The following is a 24,241-nucleotide window of genomic DNA, read 5'->3' as shown; positions in this document are numbered from 1 at the left end:
TATCACTCAGGCTGGAGTGCAGTGGTGTGATCTCAGCTCACTGCAACCTCTGCCTCCCAGGTTCAAGTGATTCTCCTGCCTCAGCGTCCCAAGTAGCTGAGATTACAGGTGCCCACCACCACACCCAGCTAATTTTTGTATTTTTGGTAGAGGTGGGGTTTCCCCATGTTGGCCAGGCTGGTCTTGAACTCCTGACCTTGTGATCTAGCTGCCTTGGCCTCCCAAAGGGCTGGGATTACAGGTGTGAGCCAGTACACCTGGCTTTTTTTTTTTTTTTTTTTTTTTTTTTTTTTTAAGTTAAGGGAACTGTTGGTTAGCAAAGTCAAATATCTTGCCCAAGGTCCCATGCAAAGTAGTGTCAGGACCAAGATTTGAACCCAGGTTAGCTGACTGTAACTGCACAGTACTGTCCCTTCACCCCTGTAACTGACTTCTTGTGATGTTTACCTTTTTAACTTCTTTTTCCTGGTGACTGATAATGTTCAGCATCTTCTCATGTTTTTATTGATCGTTCACCCAGCTACTTTTGTGAAATAGGACCTATTCAAGCGGTTTGTCCTTTCTAATACATTGGGTTATCTCATTATTATTAGGTGGTAATAGTTCTTTCTATAGTCTGGCTTTTCACTTTCAACTTCTTTGTGTCCTGAAGAGCTTCTAACATTTAAAGTGATTGTTTATATGTTTGGCCTGAAGTCTGCTTCCTTGCGATTTTCCACTTGTCCCTTTTACTTTTCATTTTTCTGTTGTTACTTTCCTGCTTTCTTTTGGATTGATATGTAATCTTTTGGAATATATTTTATTTCCTCTACTGGCTTCTTAGTCATATTTTAAAACAACTTTTTTTTTGGGATGGAGTCTCACTCTGTCACCCAGGCTGGAGTGCAGTGGTGCAATCTCAGCTCACTGCAGCCTCCACCTCCCGGGTTCAAGTGATTCTCTAGCCTCAGCCTCCCAAGTAGCTGGAATTACAGGCATGCGCCACCATGCCCGGCTAATTTTTTGTATTTTTAGTAGAGATGGGATTTCACTATGTTGGCCAGGCTGGTCTTGAACTCCTGACCTCAGGTGATCGCCCGCCTCAGCGTCCCAAAGTGCTGGGATTACAGGCATGAGCCACTGCACCCTGCCTTTAAAACAATTTTTAGTGGTTCCTCTAGAACTAACAATGAATCCTTATCAACATTTATTAAAGGTTAATATTTTATCACTTCCCACTTGACAATGGATGCTTCCTGGTTCCCACCTCACACTGGTAATAATAACCTTGCCTTGGCATCACTTCATTTGCCTGCCCACCCCATCTTTGGTGCTTTTGCTGTCATACCTTTTACTTCTACATACATAAGAGCATCCACCTTAGAATGGTATTATATCTGTTATAAACTGTCAGTTGTCTGTTAAGAAATCCAAGAAAAATACGTCCAAATATACAGTTTGTATTTCCCTAGCTATTTGACGTTTCTAGAGCTCCTCTTTTCTTCTTGCAGACTGAAGTTCCCACCTGATATCATTTCCCTTCAGACTGAAGAAGATCTATTCACATGTTGTGCAGTAATGTAAATCTGCTGACAACAAATGCTCACAGGTTCTTTTATATGACAATGTCCACTTCATTCTCAGTTTTAAAGGACATTTTCAGTGGATAAAGATTTTTGGATGAACTGTTTCCTTTCCTTTCAGCACTTTACAGATAGCTTCCATTCTTTCCTAGGAGAAGCCAGAAACCTAGGAGAGCCATTGTTCCTGCTGTCCCTCTTTCTGTACTATGTCTTTTCTTCCTCTGGCTGCTTTAAGCTTTTCTCTTTATCTTTGGTTTTTGGCAGTTTGAAAATGAAACTATGCCTGATGTGTATAGGCATAGTTTTATTTGTATTTCTCCTGCTTAAAGTTTGCCAAGTTTCTTGCATCTATAGTTTTTAAAAAAATCAAATTCGGAAAATTTCAGTACTTATTTTTTCAAATACAGCCACACCTCCATTGATCGCACTTCGCTTTATTGTACATTGCAGACATTGCTTTTTTAAATATATAAATTGAAGGTTTGTGACAACCTGTGTTGAGCAATTCTATTAGCACCATTTTTCCAACAGCTTGTGCTCACTTTTTGTCTCCGCATCACATTTTGGTAATTAATAATATCTGAAAATTTTTCATTATTTTTATTTTTCATAAAGATGGGGTCTGGATGTGTTTCCCAGGCTGGTCTTGAACTCTTGACTTCAAGCAATTCTCTTGCCTTGGTCTCTCAAAAGTGTTGGGATTATGGGCATGAGCCACCATGCCTGGTTGTTTCATTATTTTGGTGTCTGTTATGATGATCTGTGATTTAGTGATTTTGGATGTTGATATAGTTTGGCTTTGTGTCCCCACCCAAATCTCATCTTGAATTGTAATCCTCACACGTCAAGGGAGAGAATTGGTGGGAGGTGATTGGATCATGGGGGTGATTTGCCCCATGCTGTTCTCATGATAGTGAGTGAGATCTCACGAGATCTGATGACTTTATAAGGGGCTCTTTCCTGTTTGCTCACCACTCTCTCTCGCCTGCCACTGTGTGAGATGTGCCTCTTCCCCTTTTGCCATGACTATAAGTTTCCTGAGGCTTCTCCAGCCCTGTGGAACTGTGAGTTAATTAAACCTCCTTTCTTTAGAAATAATCCAGTCTTGGGTATGCTTTATAGCAGTGTGAAGACAGACTAATACAGATGTTACTAATATAATTGTTTAGGGGTGCCATGAACTGTGCCATATAAGACAGTGAACTTGATCAGTAAATGTTGTGTGTGTTCTGTCTACTCCACCGTCTGCCTATTCCCTCATCTCTATCCCTCTCTTCAGGTCTCCTTATTCCTTGAGACATAACAACACTGAATTTAGGCAAATAATGACCCTATAATGACATCTAAGTTAAAGTGAAAGGAAGCATCATATGGCTCTCACTTTAAACCAAAAGCTAGAAATGATTAAGCTTAGTGAGGAAGACATGTCAAAACCTCAGATAGGCAGAAAGCTAGGCCTCTTGCACCAAACATTTAGCCAAATTAAGAATGCAAAGGAAAAGTTCTTTAAAAAAATTAAAAGAGCTACTCCAGTGAACTCACAAATAATAAGAATTATTGCTGATATGGAGAAATTTTTAGTGGTCTGGATAGAAAATCAAATGAGCTATAGCATTCTCTTAAGCCAAAGCATAATCCAGAACAAGGATATAACTCTCTTCAAGTCTATCAAGGCTGAAGAAGTGAGGAAACTGCAGAAGAAAAGTCTGAACATTGGTTCATAAGGCTTAAGTAAAGAAGGTGTCTTTGTATAATATGAAGCAGCAGGTGTTGATGTAGACACTGCAGTAAGTTATCCAAAAGATTTAGCTAAGATAATTGTTAAAGGTAGCCACATTAAACAAAAGATTTTCAATGTCGATAAGCCAGCTTGCTATTGGAAGAAGATGTAATTTAGGACTTTCATAGCTAGAGAAGAGAAGTCAATGCCTAGCTTCAAAGTTTTAAAGGACATGCTGACTCTTGTTAGGGGCTAATGAACCTGGCGACTTTCATTTGAAGCCAATGCTCATTGACTATTCTGAAAATCTTAAGGCCTTTAAGAATTATGTCAAATCTACTCTGCCTATGCTCTTGAAATGGAACAACAAATCCTGGATGACAGCACAACTGATTCTGATTACAGTGTGGTTTACTGAATATTTTAAGCCCACTGTTGAGACCTACTGCTCAGAAAATAGATTCCTTTCAAAATATTGCTTCTCTTTGATAATGCATTGGGTCACCCAGGAGCTCTGATGGAATTGTACAGAAGGTGAATGTTGTTTTCATGCCTGCTAACACAACATCCTTTCTGTACCCCATAAATCAAGGAGTCATTTTGACTTTCAAGTCTTGTTATTTAAGAAATACATTTCATAAGGCAGTAGCTGCCATAGATAATGATTATTCTGATGGGTCTGGGCAAAGTAAACTGAAAACCTTCTGGAAAGTATTTGCCATTCTACATGCCATTAAGAACATCTGTGATTCACTGGAGAAGGTCAAACCCTCATATATAACTTTGAGAAGTTCAAGACTTCAGTAACCTGAAAAGTAGAGGAAGTAACTGTAGATGTAGTGTAAATAGCAAGAGAACTACAATGGAAATGGAGCTCGAAGATATGACTGAATTGCTACAGTCTCATTATAAAACCTGAATGAATGAGGAGTTGTTTCTCATGGATGAGCAAAGGAAGTGGTTTCTCAAGGTAGGATTTACTCATGGTGGAGATGCCATGAACATTGTTGAAATGATCACAAAGAATTTAGAATATTCATAAACTTAGTTGATAAAGCAGAAGCAGAATTTGAGAGGACTGACTTTAATTTTGAAAGCAGTTCTCTTGTGAGTAAAATGCTTTCAAACAGCGTTACATGTTACAGAGTATTTTTTCATGAAAGGAAGAGTCAATTGATATGGCAAATTTCATTGTTGTCTAATTTTAGGAAATTGCCACAGTCATCTCCACCTTCAGTAACTACCACCCTGATCAGTCAGCAGCCATCAACATTGAGGCAAGATGCTTTACCACCAAGAAGATTATGACTCTCTGAAGGCCCGGATGATTTTTTTTAGCAATAAAGTAATTTATAATTCAGGTATATACATTACTTTTAAAGACCTAATGTTATTGCACAATTAATAGATGATAGTATAGTGTAAATATAACTTTTATATTTCCCAGGAAAAAAATTGTGACTCACTTTACTGTAATATTCGCTTTGTCATGGTGGCCTGGAACTGAACCCACAATATCTCTGAGGTATGCCTGTAATTTAATTTTCTGCCTCATTCTCATTCTCTCTCATTCTCTTCTTCTTGGAGAATGTAATGTTATAATAGTTGCTATGAAGTCTTTGCCGGCTAAATCCAAAATCTGGCCCATCTTGAAGTCAGTTTCCATTGATTGCTTTTTTTTTTCTTGACTATGGATCACATTTTCCTGCTTCTCCACAGGTCTAGTAATTTTTGTTTGTGTACTGGACAATGCTGATGATCATTGTAGAGATTCTGGATTCTGTTGTCTTCCTTTTAAGAGTGTTTATTTTGCTCTAGTAGGTAGGTCAATTACTGATTTAAATTTGTGTGGGTTTGGTTTTATGCTTTGTTAGAGCACAACTGTGTAAAGCTCAAGGTGTTGATCAGGACCTTCTGACTTGGTGGGATTCAATCTCCAGATTCTGTCCTCCCTGTAGATCTTGTAGGTGCTTAGTTTTAGGCTTTTTTTTTAAGGGTTGGTAAAGAGAAGGCCTTATACTAAGGGAATGGCCCTTTCTCCTAAGCCTTTCTCCTGGCATTTCTAGTATTTCAGTTGGGTTCTCAGGATTTTAATGAGGTATTAATGCAATCTCTTTCCTCTGTCTGGGCCAGACCTCCAATGCTCCCCAGCACTGATTAACACAGCTCCTCCCTGGAAAATCTCATGTTGTCTCACCCTGTGCATGTGGATTCCAACTCTTAGCCAAGGATAGGGAGGGGAACCTCATGCTGTCTTCTGACCTGTCCTCTTCACTCATGCACTGCTCCCTTCTCTCTGGTGTCTTATACTGTAGAGACCAGCCTTTTTAACTGCCCTTAACTCTTATTTCTGCCTCCTCAGCTCTTTGAAGGCTTCTTTGCTTGGCTTAGACTCTAGCTCACTACATTGCAGTCAGGAAATTGTCCCTAGGCAAAGAACCAGGATAATTGTGAGGATTCATATCATGAGTTTTCCTTCCCTTTGGAAGATTACAGTATTGTGTTGCCTGTTGTCCAACGCTTAAGCAAAGTTGCCTCAGAGATTTTGTTGAGTTTTATGTTTTTTGTTTTTTTTTATAGTGGGAGGAGTATAAAATGGAGTATTATAATCATTATAACCAGAAGCAGAAATGCTTTTTATTCTTTAAAAAAGTTTGTTGTTATTTTTAATTTCAATATGTATTACTGTAAGGAGGCTGGTGATCTGGGTTCACTCTGTCATTTTTACCCCAAAGTCTTATATTTTAATACAAATCTTTACTTTTTTTGTTTACATCTACAGTTTATGAATATCTCTATTCTCTTCCTACTCTTCTCTCTGAATGAGAAAACTTTTCTTATTTCCCCCATTCAATTCCTCCAGATTGAGGACATGTTTATCATTGCCTTATTTTATTCTTCCCCTTGCTATTTCCTGTGTTCAGGTCATATGAAAATTTATGGTAGATTGTCTTTTAACAATTATTTAAAATTACTTATCAATTTAATTTTGATTCTTTGCTTATTATATCCTTGTACTTTCCTCGTTGATTCACTTTTTTTTTTTTTTTTTGAGACAAGGTCTCACTCTGTTGCCCAGGCTGGAGTGTAGTGATGTGATCCTAGCTCACTGCAACCTCCGCCTCCCAGGTTCAAGTGATTCTCCTGCCTCAGACTCTCAAGTAGCTGGGACTACAGGCATGCACCACCATGCCCAGGTAATTTTTGTATTTTTAGTAGAGAGTAAAAAATTTGTATTTTTAGTGAAATCCCCATTTTGGCTAGGCTGGTCTTGAACTCCTCACCTCAAGTGATCCACCCACCTCAGCCTCCCAAGGCACTGGAATTACAGGCATGAGCCATGGCACATGACTCACTTATTTTTTAAGCTTTGCTAATTTAAAAGCTTTTAATTTTATAGTATTTATTTTCAGATGGAGTTTGTGCATAATAGGTGGGTTAGTTTTTTTTTTTGTTTTTTTTTTTTTTTTTTGAGACAGAGTCTTTTTCTGTTGCCCAGGTGGAGTGCAGTGGTGACATCTTGGCTCACTGCAGCTTCAATCTCCTTGGCTCAATCAATTCTCCTACCTCAGCCTCCTGAGTAGCTGGGACTACAGGGGCGTGCCAGCCCGCCTCGGCCTCCCAAATTGCTGGGATCACAGGCATGAGCCACTGTGCCTGGCCCTGGTCAGTTACTTTGAATCCTTGCAACTCCATGTTTTGCTGTCGTAAGAGTTTTGTCTGAAAAAAGAGTTCTAGATTGATAATCATTCTCACTCAGAAATTTGGGTAGCTTATTCCATTATTTTCTTGTATTTAGTGTTGCCACAAGAAGTCTGATGCTACTGTGATTATTATTTCCCTTAGAATCATTTAGGACTTTCTCTTTCATCCCGGTTTTCTCTAACTTTGCTCTGATGTGTTTAGATGTATTTCTCTTATCCACCCTGTGTGACAACTTGGTGGACCCGCTCGATTAGAAGACTCGATCTTCTTAAAAAGCTCTGGAAATATTTCTCCAATTATTTTGTTGACTATTTTCTTCCTTCTAGTATCTTGTTTCTATTTCAGGAACTCCCATTACATAGATATTAGAACTTCTTGATTTATATATTGTCTCATATTTCCTTTCATTCTTTTTTGAAACAGCTTTACTGAGGTATGACTCATATATCATACAATCCTCCATTTAAAGTGTTCTCTTTAGTGGTTTGTAGTATATTTACAAGGCAGCATAGCCATCTCTACAATAAACTTTAGAACATTTTCAGTATTCCTAAAACCCTATAACCATTATGTCACTCCTCTTTTCCCCAACCCATTCCCTCCAGCCCTGAGTACCACTCTTTGACTTTCTATTTCTGTAGATTTGCTTATTCTTCAAATTTCATACACCTGGAATCATACAGTATGTGAATGGCTTCTTTCACTTACATTTTCAAAGCATACATTCACTTACATTTCAAAGCATACATTTGTTACTGGCCTCTTTCACTTCACATAATGTTTTACAGCATGTATCAATATTTTATTTCCATTTCTTTTTATTGCCAAATTCTGTTCTACTTACACACTTAACAGTTCACGAAAATTTGGGTTGTCCCTACTTTTTGGCTCATAGAGATCATGTTGCTATGAATATTTGTTATACAGATTTTTGTGTGCACATATGTTTTTATTTCTCTAGGGTATTACCTAGGAGTTAAGTTGATGAATCGTATGGTCACTCTATGTTTAACCATTTGAGGAGCTGCCAGACTGTCTTCCAGGGCAGCTGCACCATATCATACCCCCACCAGCAGTGTATGAGGGTCCCAGTGTCTCCATATTTTTGCTGATGCTTGTTATTATTTCATTTCATTCCATTCTTTGTCCTCATGGGCTAAGGTCTGGTGATACTACTCAGCTCCATCTTCTAACTTATTACTAATCTCCATTATAAAGTCCATCCTTCCTCTATGGTTTTCTATTCTAAATATTCTATTTTTCATTTCTAGAGTTTCTAATTGATTCTTTTTCACAATAGCTTATCCTTATTTCATGGGTGTGATTTTTTCCCTTTGGGGATATGAATAATACTCACTTAAAGTTTTCTGTTGGCTTTAATAACTCTTTCCTTTCAGAGGTTCTGATTTATTGAGTTGATGTTTCTTTTTTTTTTTTAATTTTATTGCATTTTAGGTTTTGGGGTACATGTGAAGAACATGCAAGATTGTTGCATAGGCACACACTTGGCAGTGTGATCTGCTGCCTTCCTCCCCATCACCCACATCTAGCACTTCTCCCCATGCTATCTCTCCCCAACTCCCCTCCCCATGCTGTCCCTCCCCTATTTCCCCCCAACAGACCTCAGTGTGTAGTGCTCCCCTCCCTATGTCCATGTGTTCTCATTGTTCAATACCCGCCTATGAGTGAGAACAGGCAGTATTTGATTTTCTGCTCTTATGTCAGTTTGCTGAGAATGATGGTTTCCAGGTTCATCCATGTCCCTACAAACGACACGAACTCATCGTTTTTCATGGATGCATAATATTCCATGGTGTATATCTGCCACATTTTCCCTGTCCAGTCTATCATCGATGGGCATTTGGGTTGTTTCCAGGTCTTTGCTATTGTAAACAGTGCTGCAATGAACATTCGTGTGCACATGTCCTTATAGTAGAACGATTTATAATCCTTTGGATATATACCCAGTAACGGGATTGCTGGGTCAAATGGAATTTCTATTTCTAGGTCCTTGAGGAATCGCCACATTGTCTTCCACAATGGTTGAACTAATTTACACTCCCACCAACAGTGTAAAAGTGTTCCTATTTCTCCACATCCTGTCCAGCATCTGTTGTCTCCAGATTTTTTAATGATCGCCATTCTAACTGGCGTGAGATGGTATCGCTATGTAGTTTTGATTTGCATTTCTCTGATGAACAGTGATGATGAGCATTTTTTCATATGTTTGTTGGCCTCATGTATGTCTTCTTTTGTAAAGTATCTGTTCATATCCTTTGAGTTGATGTTTCTATTTTATGGTAACTTTTTTTTTTTAGATGTTTCATGATTTCTTAATTTTGAGATTCTCTTAAAAACTTGTCCATCTGTGAATGCTAATCTGATTAGATGTGATTAGAACAGCCTACTCAGTTATTGCAGAAAAGGAGATCTCACACTGCTGGATGCGTCTTGGCAGCCTCTCTCTCTTTCTCTCTCTCTCTGTGTTCCTAGATACTTTCTTTCTTTTTTTTTTACTTTAAAGTGTTTCCCCTGGTGATTCCATCCCACATCATAGCTTTAAATACTATCTATATGTGAAAAATTCCCAAATGTTATCTTCAACCCTGCCCCCCCCATGAGCTACAGATCCACACATGCTCCTTTTCTTCAAAGCACTTATCTCATTTTGTAATTTTACATCCACAGTGCAATTATTTGAATAATGTCCATCTCTCTCCACTAGACTGTGTGTTTCATGAAAACAGAGATTATGTCTATTCAGGTCACGGATGTGTTACCAGGAATCAGTATGTACTGAATAGATACTTGTTAAACCACTAAATGAATGAGGTGAAACCACTCATGTGTGAGAGAGTCTGTGATGTCTTGGAGCAGTGACTGTGGGCGGCCATCTTTACTTGCTAACACTAGGATCAAATGTCCTGAGTTCCAGGGTGTGCCTTTGCCATGTAGATACCTTTGCAGTGTACATTCCCTCCTTGTAGGAAAAGAAGTTCAGTTTGTAGTCTTTCTTAGAGCCAGACAGTACATCAATGTAATCAAGGCCCTTCATAGTAACGCTTAGGTCTGGCTTCTCTGGTTTCAGTATTTCCACGATGACCCTGAATCTGGGGCAGCATAGGAGAACACAAGAGGGGAGAGGAAATGAGACCATTAACCCAAAGGAAAGAGGAAAGAGTGTTAGCTGTATTGATTTTACGGGAAGTGCAAGGTTCCAGCGTTCTAGTCTTTACTCTGTCACTAACAATAATGGGAACTGCCATTTACTGAGCACCTATATGTGCTAGGGACTGAGTGAGTGCTCTGTGTGTTACAGGCATTAATCTTTGCAGTATCTGTAGGAGGTATTAATACATAGCACTATCATCTCCATGTCACTAAACAGAGGCCAAGAAAAGGAAGATAAGATGCTCAGGTAACATGACTGGATATTGGCAGAACCAGGATTCAAATTTAGGTCGGGCCTTTACCCACTATGCTAAGCAGGTAGCCTTCAGTACTTTGTGCCTTGTCTCCCAGGCTTGAGTTCCTTCTCTGTAAAAGAAGGGGACCATGCTCACTGGCCTTGAGCTCTCCTGGTGCCTGATTTCCACTCTGCTCCTATTGCAAGGACAAGATCCAAGATCCACCCTGGCCAGTGGCTTAGGTGGTAAGACAGAGGACTCAGTAATCACAGTGATGATTATCGTTATGATAATGATAACAGCTAACAACTATTGAATGCTTATTTTGTGCCAGGCCTTGTTCTAGGGGACTTACAAGTAACTAACAGCACAGAAAGGAGAATCTCTCTAGAGGATTAGTGTTCAGGAAATGCCTGGTCACATCAGGGAACTCTGTCTCTGACTCCTCGAGCCCCTCCACGTCCTCTAGAGGCCCTAAGTGGGGAACGACTGGGCTAGATGGCGGAAGTCCTTCTTCCATCTCCCCACCCAGACCCCTTGCCCCACACCCCCTTACCTCTGGGGCTTGTTTAGCCAGTTGGTGACTGGCAGGAGTTCAGTGTAGGGGGTCTTACATGGCACTTCACGGTAGATATTGGCTACAGCTTTGGGGAGCTCAGAAGTCCCGTGTAGAGCATACAGCCAGCCAGTCCCATCTGGGAGGGGGAAGAAGAGGGTGCCCTAAGGAGAATAAGGATGAGATCAGAACCACACACAGCATTTTTTATTAGGTACCTATCTGACATGTAGAGACCCAGGATTAATGGAGGTTAATGAAGGCTCTGCAAATAAACGTAATACTTTGGAAAGCATCTTGGTGATATATTTCAGGAGACAGGTAATTTTCATATGTATCTGAGCCAGGAATCCCATCCCAGAGAACTTATTGAAGAAAAATCCCTCCGTAGGAAAAAGTTATGCATATCTATAGGAACCACCTATAATGTTGATGAAAATTTGTAGATAAACATTCAACAAATGGGAATGTTAAACAAATTGTGGAACTCTCACTCCGTGAAATATTAGGCAGTTATTAAAAATAATTATCACAAAGACTGCATAGTAAAATAGAAAAATGCTAGTGACATATTGTAAAGTGAAAAGAAACTGAATGTAAAACTGGGTACATTATGATGACAGTTATTGCTATATCTGAGTAAGGATTGGTAGTGAAGATAGAAGAAAAAAGCTCCTTTCTTAATAGGGTGAAAGATTGTGGCCACTTTTCTTTTTGTTACAGTCACCATTATGTCATTTATGCAATTAAGTGAAACATTAATTACTTGATGCTTGGTCTGGACTGCATTTTAGAACTGAGCCCCTGGCTCTACGAGAATCCCCTATACATGAAAAAATATGAAAAAAGAAAGCCACAGCTTGATAATCTGTACAGTTCCTCACGATTCCAACATGATCTGGGTGCTTCCCATTTAACATTCTCTGAACTCTCAGCTTCCAAACTGTATTATTTTCTTTTTTTTTTGAGATGAAGTCTCACTCTGTTGTCCAGGCTGGAATGCAATGGTACAATCTTGGCTCACTGCAACTTCTGCCTCCCAGGTTCACGCCATTCTCCTGCCTCAGCCTCCCAAGTAGCTGGGATTACAGGTGTGCGCCACCACGCCTGGCTAATTTTTGTATTTTTAGTAGAGATGGGGTTTTGCCATGTTGGCCAGGTTGGTCTTGAACTGCTGACCTCAGGCAATCCACCCGCCTCAGCCTCCCAAAGTACTGAGATTACAGGTGTGAGCCACCATGCCCGGCCCCAAAGTGTCTTTTAACCTCATTCACACAGCATCACCTTCAACTGTGCCAGGAAACCAGTGGGGAGGCCTAAGCCTACCTGGTGCTTGCGGTTCTCCAAGTTCATGGTGCGGGGCCTGTAGGTGATCTCATAGGGCTTGTTTTGCTGGTGGGGCTCCAGGGTGATGAACTCAGGCCCCTCCCAGTGCTCACCCTCAATGATGGGATGCAGATTCCAGGTCTGGTTGGTGCGGTTTGACAGCAGGATGGTCTGTGTGTGCTTCGACCGCACCTGACATGTGAAATTCACCACCTGGAAGAAACAGGTACCTCATCTTCCATGGCATGTCCCCTTGGTCTGTCTCCAGGGCTAGAGGTACAGAATGTGTGCTGGGGAAAACTGATTTATTTTATTTTTTATTGTACTTTAGGTTCTAGGGTACTTGTGCAGATCATGCAGGATTGTTGCAGAGGTACACACATGGCAATGTGGTTTGCTGCCTCCATCCCCCCGTCACCTACATCTGGCATTTCTCCCCATGTTATCACTCCCCAACCTTCCTGGCCCCCTGCTGTCCCTCCCTTGGCCCCCCTAACAGACCCCAGTGTGTGATGCTCCCCTCCTTGTGTCCATGTGTTCTCATTGTTCATCACCCACCTATGAGTGAGAACATGCGGTGTCTGATTTTCTGTTCTTGTGTCAGTTTGCTGAGAATGATGGTTTCCAGATTCATCTATGTCCCCACAAAGGACACAAACTCAGAATTTTTTATGGCTGCATATATTCCACGGTGTATATGTGCCACATTTTCCCTGTCCAGTCTATCATCAACGGGCAGTTGAGCTGGTTCCAGGTCTTTGCTATTGTAAACAGTGCCGCTATGAACATAGGTGTGCATGTGTCTTTATAATAGAATTAATTGTAATCCTTTGGGGCTGGGTCAAATGGAATTTCTATTTCTAGGTCCTTGAGGAAGTGCCACACTGGAAGACTGACTCTAGCAGTGCTTCCCATCATGAGTTTCAATGGATCTGTTTATTTTCTTTTCATTCACTCAGCACATACTTATGGGTACCTTCTATGTGTTAGGCATGGTTCTTGGTGGTGGAGATACAGCAATGAACAAAATAACAAAAATCTCTGCCCTTGAGCTGAGATTCTAGTGGGGAGAGACAAGCACACTAGTGGAGTATAGAGTGTGCAGGGTAGAAATAAGTGCCAAGGGGAAAGACAAAGCAGAGGGGGTGCCAGATTGGGAGTGGGTTTGAGTTTTTACACAGGGTGATCAGGAAAGGCGTCACTGAGCAAATGGATTTGATTACAGACCAAGAAGGATGAAGTAGGGGAGATCTGGGGAAGAGCCTGAGTGTAACTGGCAGAGGAAATGCCAGTTACAAAGCTCCTGGTTTTGACAAAAGGCAGGGAGGCCAGTGTGGCAAATGTGAAGTGAGCAAGGGGGAGATAAAGTAAAAGGAAACAGCATGCAGGGCCCTGGAGTCATGGTAGAGACTTTTTTTTTTTTTTTAAATTGAAAAAGGAGGACTTATGAGTGTTTTGGGTAGAGTGACCTGATCTGACCTATGCTTTAACAGAACTGCTTTAGATGCTTGGAGGTGACAGAGGAAGAGATTAATTAGAAGACGCTTGCAATAGACCAGGTGGGGGATGACAGTGGCTTGGGTGGCACTGGTAGCACTGGTGATGGTGAGAAGTGGATATATTCCAGTTGTACTTGGAAAAGCCAATACATTTAGTGCTGTATGGTATCTTGGGTGTAAGTGGAAGAAGGTTCAGGAATGACACCCAAGTTTTTAACCTGAGCAATGAGCAGAATGGAGATGCCCTTTACTGATGTGGGGTTGACTTTGGGAGGAGCAGGTTTCAGGGAGAGATCAGGAGCTTGTTTCATACATGTTGAATTTGATATGTCTATTAGTCAAGCAGGAAGTAGAATTTACAAATCTGGAGTTCAAGGGAAGAGTCCAGGCTGGAGATAAAGATTTGGAAATTGTCAGCATAGCAATTTCATTGTTGTTGTTGCTGTTGTTGTTTTGTAGAGATGGGAGTCTCACTATGTTTCCCAGGCTGGTCTTGAACTCCTTGGCACAAGCATTCCTCCTGCCTTGGCCTCCAAAGTGCCAGGATTACAGACATGAGCCACTGTGTTCAGCCTAACTGTTTTTTTTAAGGCCAAGAAACTGGGTAAAATCAACAAGAAGTGATTATATTTAGAAGAAAGAAGGAATCTAAGGACCAGTTCTTGACTGACAAACTCCAATGCTAAGAAGAATCAGAAGGTCGGGCAAGGTGGCTCATGCCTGTAATCCCAGCACTTTAGGAGGCCAAGGTGTGTGGATCACGTGAGTTCGGGAGTTTAAGACCAGCCTGGCCAACATGGTGAACCCTGTCTCTACTAAAAACACAAAAATTAGCTGGGCGTGGCAGTCGGTGCCTGTAATTACAGCTATTCAGGAGGCTGAGGCAGGAGAATCGCTTGAACCTGGGAGGCAGAGGTTGCAGTGAGCCGAGATCGCGCCATTGCACTCCAGCCTGGGTGACAGAGTGAGACTGTCTCAGAAGAAAAAAGAATCAGAAGATGAGGAGAAAGAAGCTGGTGGGTAGGAGGAAACCCAGGGGAGAGTGCTGTGCTGAAGCCAAGTGAAGGAAGTGTTTTCAGGAGGAGGAACGGGTTTATGGTGTCAAATGCTTCCTATAGTTCAAGAAAGAACTGGCCATTAGATTAAAAAATGTGAACACTTTTCACAAGATGGAGCCGAAAGCGAAGAAGGAAGCTCCTGCCCCTCCTAAAGCCGAAGCCAAAGCGAAGGCTTTAAAGGCCAAGAAGGCAATGTTGAAAGGTGTCCACAGGCCGGTGCAGTGGCTCACTCCTGTAATCCCCGCACTCTGGGAGGCCGAGGCCGGTGGATCACAAGGTCAAGAGATCGAGACCATCCTGGTCAACATGGTGAAACCCCGTCTCTACTAAAAATACAAAAATTAGTGGTGGACGCCTGTAGTCCCAGCTACTCGGGAGGCTGAGGCAGGAGAATTGCCTGAACCCAGAAGGCGGAGGTTGCCATGAGCCGAGATCGTGCCATTGCACTCCAGCCTGGGTAACAAGAGCAAAACTCCGTCTCAAAAAAAAAAAAAAAAAAAAAAAAGGTGTCCACAGCCACACACAAAAAAAGAAGACCCGCACATCACCCACCTTCTGGCAGCCCAAGACACTGCAACTCCAGGGGCAGCCCAAATATCTCAGAGAGTGCCCCCAGGAGAAACAAACTTGACCACTATGCTGTCATCAAGTTTCTGCTGACCACCGAGTCTGCCATAAAGAAGACAGAAGACAGCAATGCACTTGTGTTCACTGCGGATGTTAAAGCCAACAAGCACCGGCTCAAACAGGCTGTGAAGAAGCTCTATGACACTGATGTGGCCAAGGTCGATACCGTGATTCGGCTGATGGAGAGAAGAAGGCATCTGTTCGACTTGCTCCTGATTATGATGCTTTGGATGAAGCCAACAAAATTGGGATCATCTAAACTGAGTCCAGCTGGCTAATTCTAAATATATGTATATCTTTTCACCATAAAAAAAATATGAACAGTGTGGTTTTGGCATAAAGATGGTCAAAGAGATCAATAGATAAGAACAGAGTTCAGCAATAAACCCGCATACATATGATCAACTGATTGTTGTTTATAATCAATGACAAAGGTGCAAAGTCAATTCAGTAGACAAGAGCCTTTGCAACAAGTGGTACTAGAACAACTGGATATCCATGTACAAAAAATGTTTTGATCACTATCTCCCACTATATACAGAAATTAATTCCGAGTAGACTGAAGACCTAAACACAAAACTTATGTTTGGAATATATAAAGAGCTCTCAAAACTTTAATAAGAAGACCAATGACCTAATTAAAAATAAACAGAAGATTTGAACAGACACTTCAACTAAGAAAACATACAGCTGGCAAGTAAATATTGAAAAGTTGCTCGACATCATTAGTCATTAGGGAAATAAAGCCTCAATGAGATACCTCTACATACTGATTAGAATGGCTGAAATTAAAAAAACTGACTCTCAATTATTGACAAGGATGTGAAGAAAGTGGATATGTCAGACTTTGTAAGAAACAGTCTGGCAGTTACTTACAAAGGTGAACATACACCTACCACAAGACCTAGCCACTCTACAGCTAGGTCTTTATCCAGGAGAAATGAAAGCATATGTCCTGCTGAGACTTATACACACAAGCTCATAGCATGCTGTATGATTCCATTCATATAACATTGATTAACAAGATTATGGACAGGGAGATTGAGTGTCATTTCTACCATAAGCAGTGTTGCCAGGTAACACGGCTGACAGTTCAGTTAGGTTTCCAGGAACAGGGCTAGCAGAGGCATGTAGTGAGGCCATTTTTTTTAACCACAGAAAAGGAGAAAGGTGTTAATGCTTTACTCATAGATCTTAGAATTCGATGTAGCCAGGGATGTCAAAGCAGGCTTCCTTGAGAATGTAATGCTTCAGATGAGAGCTGAAGAATGGAAAGGAATAAATTAAATGAAGAGGAGAGGAAAGAATATTCCAGTAGTGGAAGCGGTGTATTCACAGGTCTCGTGGAGGGAGGGGACCGGCCTGTGTATTTGAAGGAGGCCTGGCTGAGTTCACTTGCTGGGGTCTCTCCTGCCACTGGGGTAGCCCAGGCAGCACCTACTAACCTCTTTTACTGCAGGTGGTCCCACGCAGACTCCAGACAGGGTTAGGCTCAGAGGATTGCCTCCCTGGATGAAGCAGAGAATGTTTTTACAGAGGCTCTCCTTTCCCACCTCGGTGGGATGGTAGGTCACTTCGAAAGAAACCTCCATGCCTGAGGTAATATAGCCTTCTTCTGGGCTAATGGAGAAATGAGGCTCAAATTTTTTGATGTCCCATTTAAACCTTTTCCAAGACAAAAAAGACAAAGAAGAGAGTTTATGGATGTTGCAAGGGTGTCCTCAATGCTACTGAGAACAAGAGATTCTGCCTGGGCTGTGAGGTTCACCTCCCTTGAGCACATCCTAGGACCTAGGAGGACAAAGAGCTGCCAGACAGAGCAGGAGCACTGGGGAATGTGGGCCAAGGTCACTGGGCAGGTGGACCTGGCTTCCTTGCGGAGCTGAGCCAAGGGCAGGAAGTGGCTGCATCTTATTATCCACGAGCGACACATTAGGGAACGTATGGATGAACACATAAACACATGTGTCATGTACTCGAGGTCACACAGCTAGGAAGTAGCTGGGCTAGGACGGAAACCCTTCCAGGACTGTGGCCTTAACTGTTCCCTGCCCTGCCCATCGGTTCAGATCCTGGAGGGTGGCAACAATCCCTTCCTGTGAGAGTTGCCTCTGTTCTGGGTGGCACTGGTATCCCACGACCCGGTGCGGTCCTCACTCTGCGGTTGGGCACTCACTTGTCTATAAAGTGGGTTGGGAGTAGTCTTGGTCTCATGGAACCGTAGTTGGATTAAATGACATGTGCCATGTCAAGGCATGAAACAGGCATGGAGTAAGTGTCTTCTGTTCTCTCAATTGCAGTAATCATAGTAGCAGCAATCACCCCAGCAAGGTCACTGCTGACACATTTTGAGGGAAGCAGGGGGATGGAGAAGGGAGAGGACAGAAGTAAAAGGTGACTGCACTTACAGAACAAGTCCAGGGCAGATACAGGGCCTAGCACTCATGGTAGAGACTTTTCTTTTTTTTAGTAGAAAAAGGAAGACTTATGAGTGTTTTGAGTAGAGTGACCTGATCTGATCTATGCTTTAACAGAACTTCTCTAGATGCTTAGAGGTGACAGAGGAAAAGAGATTAACTATAAGACACTTGCAATAGACCAGGTGGGGGATGACAGTGGCTTGGGTGGCACTGGTAGCACTGGGGATGATGGAAAGTGGGTATATTCCAGAGGCCTCTGCTGCAGCCTTAGGGTGAGAGGCACCGCTCCCCTACCTTGCACCCACATCGCCTGTGTTCAACATGAGGATGCGACGCATGGCTTGTGTCTGATACACCACGGGTCCGAAGGGAACATGTTCCTGGTCCAGGGAGATCTCCAGGGCCTGGCAGCAGCCGCTAAGGAGAAATAGGGGGCGCAGGAGCCCCATGCATTCCATGAACACCTCCTCAGAGAAGGGAGGGACGCGCTTCTTCGGGGCAAAGATGATGTCCAGTTTGCAGACTTCTTTGGGCTTCAGCGTGATGTTGCGGAAGGGCACCAAGGTGATGACCTGAATGAAACAGCACCCAGAGTCAGCAGCTGAGGGCAGGAGGCTCCTAAGGCCTCAGTTCCCTGAGGTCTTGCTGCTGGGATTGGAACAGGGGTCAGATCTCACTCCTGCTCTCCCATCTGCTATGAATGCTTTGGTAAATTACTTAAACATTCTGTGACTTAGTCTATGTTGAAGATTAAGATCATCTCTATAAAATCTGTGGCACATAATAGGTATTCAGTAAATGTCATTTCCCTTTCCTAACTCTTTCCTAACTTATTTTGTGCATTTCCTTCTTTCTTCCTCCTCCCTGATAGAGGAAATAGAAACAGGAAATAGGAAACACGTAGAGCTCTGGCGTTTCTCAAGGAGTGTTCTCTGCCTCAGTTTCCCTGCATGGTTGTTAAAATGCAGATTCCGGCTGGGTGCCGTGGCTCATGCCTGTAATCCCACCACTTTGGAAGGCTGAGGTGGGTGGATCACTTGAGGTCAGGAGTTTGAGACCAGCCTGACCAACATGGTGAAACCCCATCTCTACGAAAAATATAAAAATTAGCTGGGCATTGTGGTGCATACATATAGTCTCAGCTACTCAGGAGACTGAGGCATGAGAATCGCTTGAACCTGGGAGGCAGAGGTTGCAGTGAGCTGAGATCACACCACTGCACTCCAGCCTGGGTGACAGAGTGAGACTCCTCAAAAAAAAAAAAAAGCAGATTCCTGGATCCTGCCCCAGACCAAATGAATCAGAGTCTCCTGGGGAGAGCCTGGAATCTGCATTTTCAAAAGTTCCCCAGGTGACTCATGTATTCTAAACTCGAGGACCACTGCACAAATGTGTTCAGCTTTCTCTTTCTCTCTAGTGCTGGTAAAAAACAAATCCAAGTCAGCTTTAAGGAAGCCAAGTCCCTTTTTACCTGTAAGCTCTCTTTGGTACAGAGCACTGACCAGTTACCAGTGAATGGACGGTGGCAGTATGGAGTAAGATTATGGGCTATGGAGCCGTGACAGGAAAGTCACCTTAGAGACTTCTCTAACATGATGATGTGGGAAGCTAGCTTCAGGGTGTTTGGTGCAAGCACGGGGCACTCTGGCAGCTTTAACCTGACCAGCTGAAGAGGCAGATTTGGTATGGCCAAACTGTTAGGGACCTGACATGCTGGAACCAAGGACCTTAATTTGGACTAGTGAGGAAAGGGAAGCAGTAAGTCTTCCATGCCTTTCCCAGATGGCAAATTAGGCACATGGGGTTCTGGAATGAGGTGCTCACAGGGTCTCTTACCTTGGCTGGCCTCTCACAGCCAGCTTCTCTGTACCCTGCCATCCCCAAATGACCTACAGTGCTCTTTCCACACGCCCCTTCCTAACCTGTTGAGGGATACCTCTTCACACTGTAAAGTTCGGTACAGGCCCCTCTCCATGGGAAGCCTTCTCTAATCCCCCGAACCCTCCTCCAAGAAGCCCTGATCCTGATTCACACTCTGTCTCTGTAGTTTCTACACTGTCCTGGGACTGTTTATGTGTCTGTGACCTTCAAAGACTAAGATCTCCACCAGACCAAGGTCTGTGTCGTAGTCACTTTTACTCCCGGCACCTAGCACATATTATTGAGTGAGTGTAAGAATGAACCTCAGGAAGGAATGCATGGAGTCTGGTATTGGAATCAAACATATTCGGTGCATTTTCAAGGATCATGCAAAACTGTTGGCTGTAAGATGAGTAGCTGGCAACCAGGACTGGTAGCTTCTATGTTCAGGGAACTGGAGGAAGTAGACTTGACAATGAGCATGCTTTCCTCTCACTGCTGGTGGGTGTGCAAAGTGGGATAATCTTTCAGGGGGCAGATTGGCCACACATACTGAAACACACTTTCCCGTTTGAGCCAGTGAGCACACTTTGAGGAATGTATCTTAAGCACAGAGTCATAGATGCACACAAAGGCTTGAGGAGAAACACCTGAAATGAGCAAAAATAGAGAACCGGCCTATCTACATAACGAAGATGTAAATAAACGCATGAGAATGAATGATGTGGAAAATGAAATGAAAATGCAAAATAATGAAAATAATGTTCATTTTCACAAAAACAGTATGGGACTAGTGCACCCCTATAAAGCCCTATACTGTTTTTGTGAAAATGAACAGAGAGAGCACACGGAAGGCTCTCAGAATGCTCTGGCGCGTTACAGATGCACAAGAAATTGTGAGCTGTGAGTGTTGCCAACATGGCCATCCTCATCATCAGGGAGCATGAAGGGGCCCCTAGGAGCCGCTCGGAGCACCAACCTTGGGTTCCTGGAGTTCTGGAATTGAGAACATAACAGACTGGTTAAATGTGAGCTGGGCCAGGCTGTTGTTCTTGATGGAAACGGTTCTTTTCACAACCTGCCCTGGTAGGACAGCTCCCAACTTCACAATCCTGTTGGCTGGATCTAGGACCACAATCTGTGGGACAAGAAAGAGAGTAGGAAGAAGAGCTCATTAGTTAAAGAGAAAAATAAACATATGTCTACTCTGGTGAGGCAAGGGTGGTTCCTTCTCTTTCAGTAACCTAACTTCTTCATATTGGGTGGGCATTGACCTACTCAATAAGCATTTAAGTGCCTAAAATGCCCACTGAAATACTCATCACACAATTATACAACTACAACTGGGTTAAAATATATGTAGGCAAATCTCAGGGCACCTTGAGAGCATATTACAGGAGGCTGAAACTAGGCTAGGGTGCTCGGGGAGCCTTTCTGAAGATGGCATGTGTATATTGAGAGCTAAAGAAAGATATGAGCTAGTCAGTTTGAGCCAGAGCGCGTGTGGAATTGGGAGAACAACCTAAGGCAGGGAGATAACCTGTGCCCAGACCCTGAGCCAGAGGGACTGGCCCAGTCAAGGGCTGAGGCTGGGCACTAGGACCTGAGAAGATGATGTTAGCGAGGTGGTCAGATCTTGCAAGGCCTTGCCGGCCACTGCTGAGTGAGAAGTGGGAGACGGCTTCATTCTGGGAGCAAGGGGAAGTCAGTGAAGCATGGTGTTTGTGAGAGAGCTCTGGCTCCTTTCTTCACAGAGAATGGGCTTGAAGAGGGCAAGAAAGAAAGCAGGAGTGAGAGGTGAGGGTGGTTTGGATTAGAACAGTGGCAGTAGAGGCAGAGAGAAGTAGTTATGCTTCCAAGTCCTCAGGTAAGACACGGTTTAAAATGGTGCCTGGATCAGGCCAAGGCCAGGCTGAACCTGCCCTCCAAAATGGCACTGACCCACAATGAGCAGTACCCACTGGTCACTGTCATGTGATCAGTCACTAAACTGCACCCCTCCACCCAACTATCTTTAAACCCAGCCCACGTTTCCAGTTTGTCTAAAAAGGCAAGAGAGTCTCCCCCACCAGCCATGAGCTCCTGGATGTCTGAGAGCATGTGTAAGTCACTTCTGCATCTTCCCAAAGTACCCAACACACAATGGGTGCTAAATGAACAAATGAAAGACCAATAGGAAAATGAATGCATCAATGGCATCAGAAGAGACTCTGTCTCTGGCTTGGGTCCAGACACATTTGTTGGCAATGTCCTATTGCTCCTATGGCTTGATGGAAAGGCTGCCAGGAATATACCCAACTCCTGGTTGCTGAAATACCCTATGCATTCTTTAAAGTCTTGGAAGGATTCAAATCTTCCAATACCTTCTATTAAAATACAGATAATCCCACCAGACAAGCACCTCACATGTTTACTAGACATGAGAAGGAAACGAACGAGCAGCAAAATGTGATCATTCCCTTCCTGTCCAGAGTACCTGGGTAAAAGGAATGCCCTGAACCAAATATCATCCTGGGATCTGTGGCTGGCTGGAGGATGCTAATCAATGGAGTCTTGATCTAAGGAAAGATGTTCCATTACTGAAACACGTGTCTGTATACACTGCTTAAAAGTGTCTATTCAGCCTGAAACCCAACATGCCCTAATGTGGAAGGAAAAGGATATACTTGGGGTGCTGAGTCTGAAAGTCTCAAATTTCTCCAAGGAAAAAAATGTTTCTCTAGGGTCTGTATTACCTGTGCCCTTTTACACAGTAAAGTTTGGTATTGAATACGATCTATGATTCAGTGAGTCTGATCTGGCAATTTGCCCCTTTGTGTTGTTAGGAATATCATCTCAGTGGGACTGGCTGACTCCAACAGAGCAGCCTGGGGCAGAGAAGCAGAGGGGCTGGAAGGGTGAGGGGGTTCTAGGGGGACAAAGAAGGATGAGAAGGGTAGGAAGGAGTTCCCGACTATCTGTTACCTTCATTTCAGCACCCTTCCCTTTGATTTCGACTGTTTGTTGTGACAGCCCATTGATTTCAAAGGGGATGAGTTCTTGATAGTTGATACTTTCTCGAGGATAAAAAGTTATTGGAACCTCCAGTGTCTTTCCTGGCTTTATCACATCAACACGGCAGCTCACTTCGAGGTAAGTGGTATTGGTGTACAGACAATCTATGCTGCAGAAAATCAAGAGGAAGAGGCGTAAGCTCCGAGAAGTCTGACCTAGAGGGACAGAGGCTATCTCCTTGTCTCTTGGGGTGGGGCACTGCTGGGTTTCCTGCCCTGCTGTCCTAGAGTTGCAGAAGTCATTTAAGAGCTGGAAGGGAGGTCGGCAATGACCCAGCCCATGCTCTCTTAGATACAACCAAGTTGCTCCAAGTCATATCCTGAGATCCTGGCTGAACTGCGTTTCAAACTCAAGGCTCATCATCACCCTTTAGCCAATATTCTTCACTCTATTGATTCTCTATTTCTTTCTTTTTTCTTTTTATTTGGAGACAAAAGTCTTACTCTGTCACCCAGGCTGGAGTGCAGTGGTGCGATCTCAACTCCGTGCAACCTCCGCCTTCCACAGTCATGCGATTCTCCTGCCTCAGCCTCCCAAGTAGCTGGGATTACAGGGGCATGCCACTGTGCCCAACTAATTTTTGTATTTTTAGTAGAGACTCGGTTTCACCATGTTGGCCAGGGTGGTCTGAACTCCTGACCTCAGGTGAGCTGCCTGTCTTGGCCTCCCAAAGTGCTGGGATTACAGGCGTGAGTCACTGAGCCCAGCCTGATTCTCGATTTCTTGATGATGCATTTTATGGTTTTGTACATGAGGGCTTTGTACCCTCTCATAAGAAGGAAGTGCTTCCAGAAGTAATGGAAAGCACAGTAGAGAGGAGTATGTGTTCTAGAGTCAGGCAGAGAGGAGTCTGGATCCAGGCTCTGTCACTAATTAGCCAGATGATCTTAGGAGGGTTATATAGCCCACTTGGGTCTCTGTTTTCTTATCTGTAAAATGGGGGGTAGTGATAACTATTTCATAGGGCTGCTGTGAGGATTAAATAAAATTAAGTGATTAAAGCAGTCATTAAATAGGGCACAGAGAAAATATTTCATAAAGGTGATCTGCCCTAATAATAATTATTATTATTACTATTGTTCAACTACAAAGTGTCTTAAAAGATCATGTCCACCCTACTCCACATGTGGGTGGGAAGGCACCTAGGCCTCTCCATTACAACCTCTCCTCGTCTGCCCTACAGTCTGTAGAGAAGGAGTTTAGGTAGGCCAATGCATAGAACTCAATGCCTTAAGCAAAGTAAGACTGAGATTACATTACATCATGCAAGAAATAGTATAGACAGATAAGATTTAAAATTACATGACACACTTATGACTTAATATTCAGAGTACTAACAATAATCATAACAACAACAGCATCAGCAGTTAACAATAATTGGGCATGTCTTATGTTCCAGGCAGTGTTCTAAATACTGTTCCTAGGTGAACTAATTTAATCATCCTAA

At 42.9% G+C, this 24,241-nt stretch overlaps 1 protein-coding gene and 1 long non-coding RNA gene across 4 annotated transcripts in view; one reads left to right on the top strand and one right to left on the bottom strand.

Annotated features, from left to right (window-relative positions):
- The window catches only part of LOC116555618, a 19,062-nt gene extending 16,329 nt beyond the window's left edge, over positions 1–2,733 (top strand). The window contains exon 3 of the long non-coding RNA XR_004270604.1: positions 2,563–2,733. This is a non-coding gene — a long non-coding RNA (uncharacterized LOC116555618). The remainder of the gene's footprint in view (positions 1–2,562) is intronic.
- Positions 1–24,241, bottom strand: part of HYDIN (HYDIN axonemal central pair apparatus protein) — a 432,426-nt gene that overhangs the window by 10,264 nt on the left and 397,921 nt on the right. For all 3 annotated transcript variants that reach the window (XM_032284417.1, XM_032284419.1, XM_032284418.1), the window contains 7 exons: positions 22,705–22,903; positions 20,720–20,878; positions 18,175–18,452; positions 16,906–17,125; positions 12,277–12,489; positions 10,951–11,114; positions 9,947–10,097 (listed from right to left, as the gene is read on the bottom strand). In XM_032284417.1, the coding sequence (XP_032140308.1) occupies positions 9,947–10,097; positions 10,951–11,114; positions 12,277–12,489; positions 16,906–17,125; positions 18,175–18,452; positions 20,720–20,878; positions 22,705–22,903 (1,384 nt within the window). The remainder of the gene's footprint in view (positions 1–9,946; positions 10,098–10,950; positions 11,115–12,276; positions 12,490–16,905; positions 17,126–18,174; positions 18,453–20,719; positions 20,879–22,704; positions 22,904–24,241) is intronic.

The sequence above is a fragment of the Sapajus apella genome, unplaced genomic scaffold (assembly GCF_009761245.1).
Source record: "Sapajus apella isolate SASKATOON/1434 unplaced genomic scaffold, GSC_monkey_1.0 scaffold15, whole genome shotgun sequence".
Lineage (NCBI taxonomy): Eukaryota > Metazoa > Chordata > Mammalia > Primates > Cebidae > Sapajus > Sapajus apella.
Note: the sequence above shows the minus strand (reverse complement) of the source record. Positions and strands in the feature narration are given on the sequence as shown.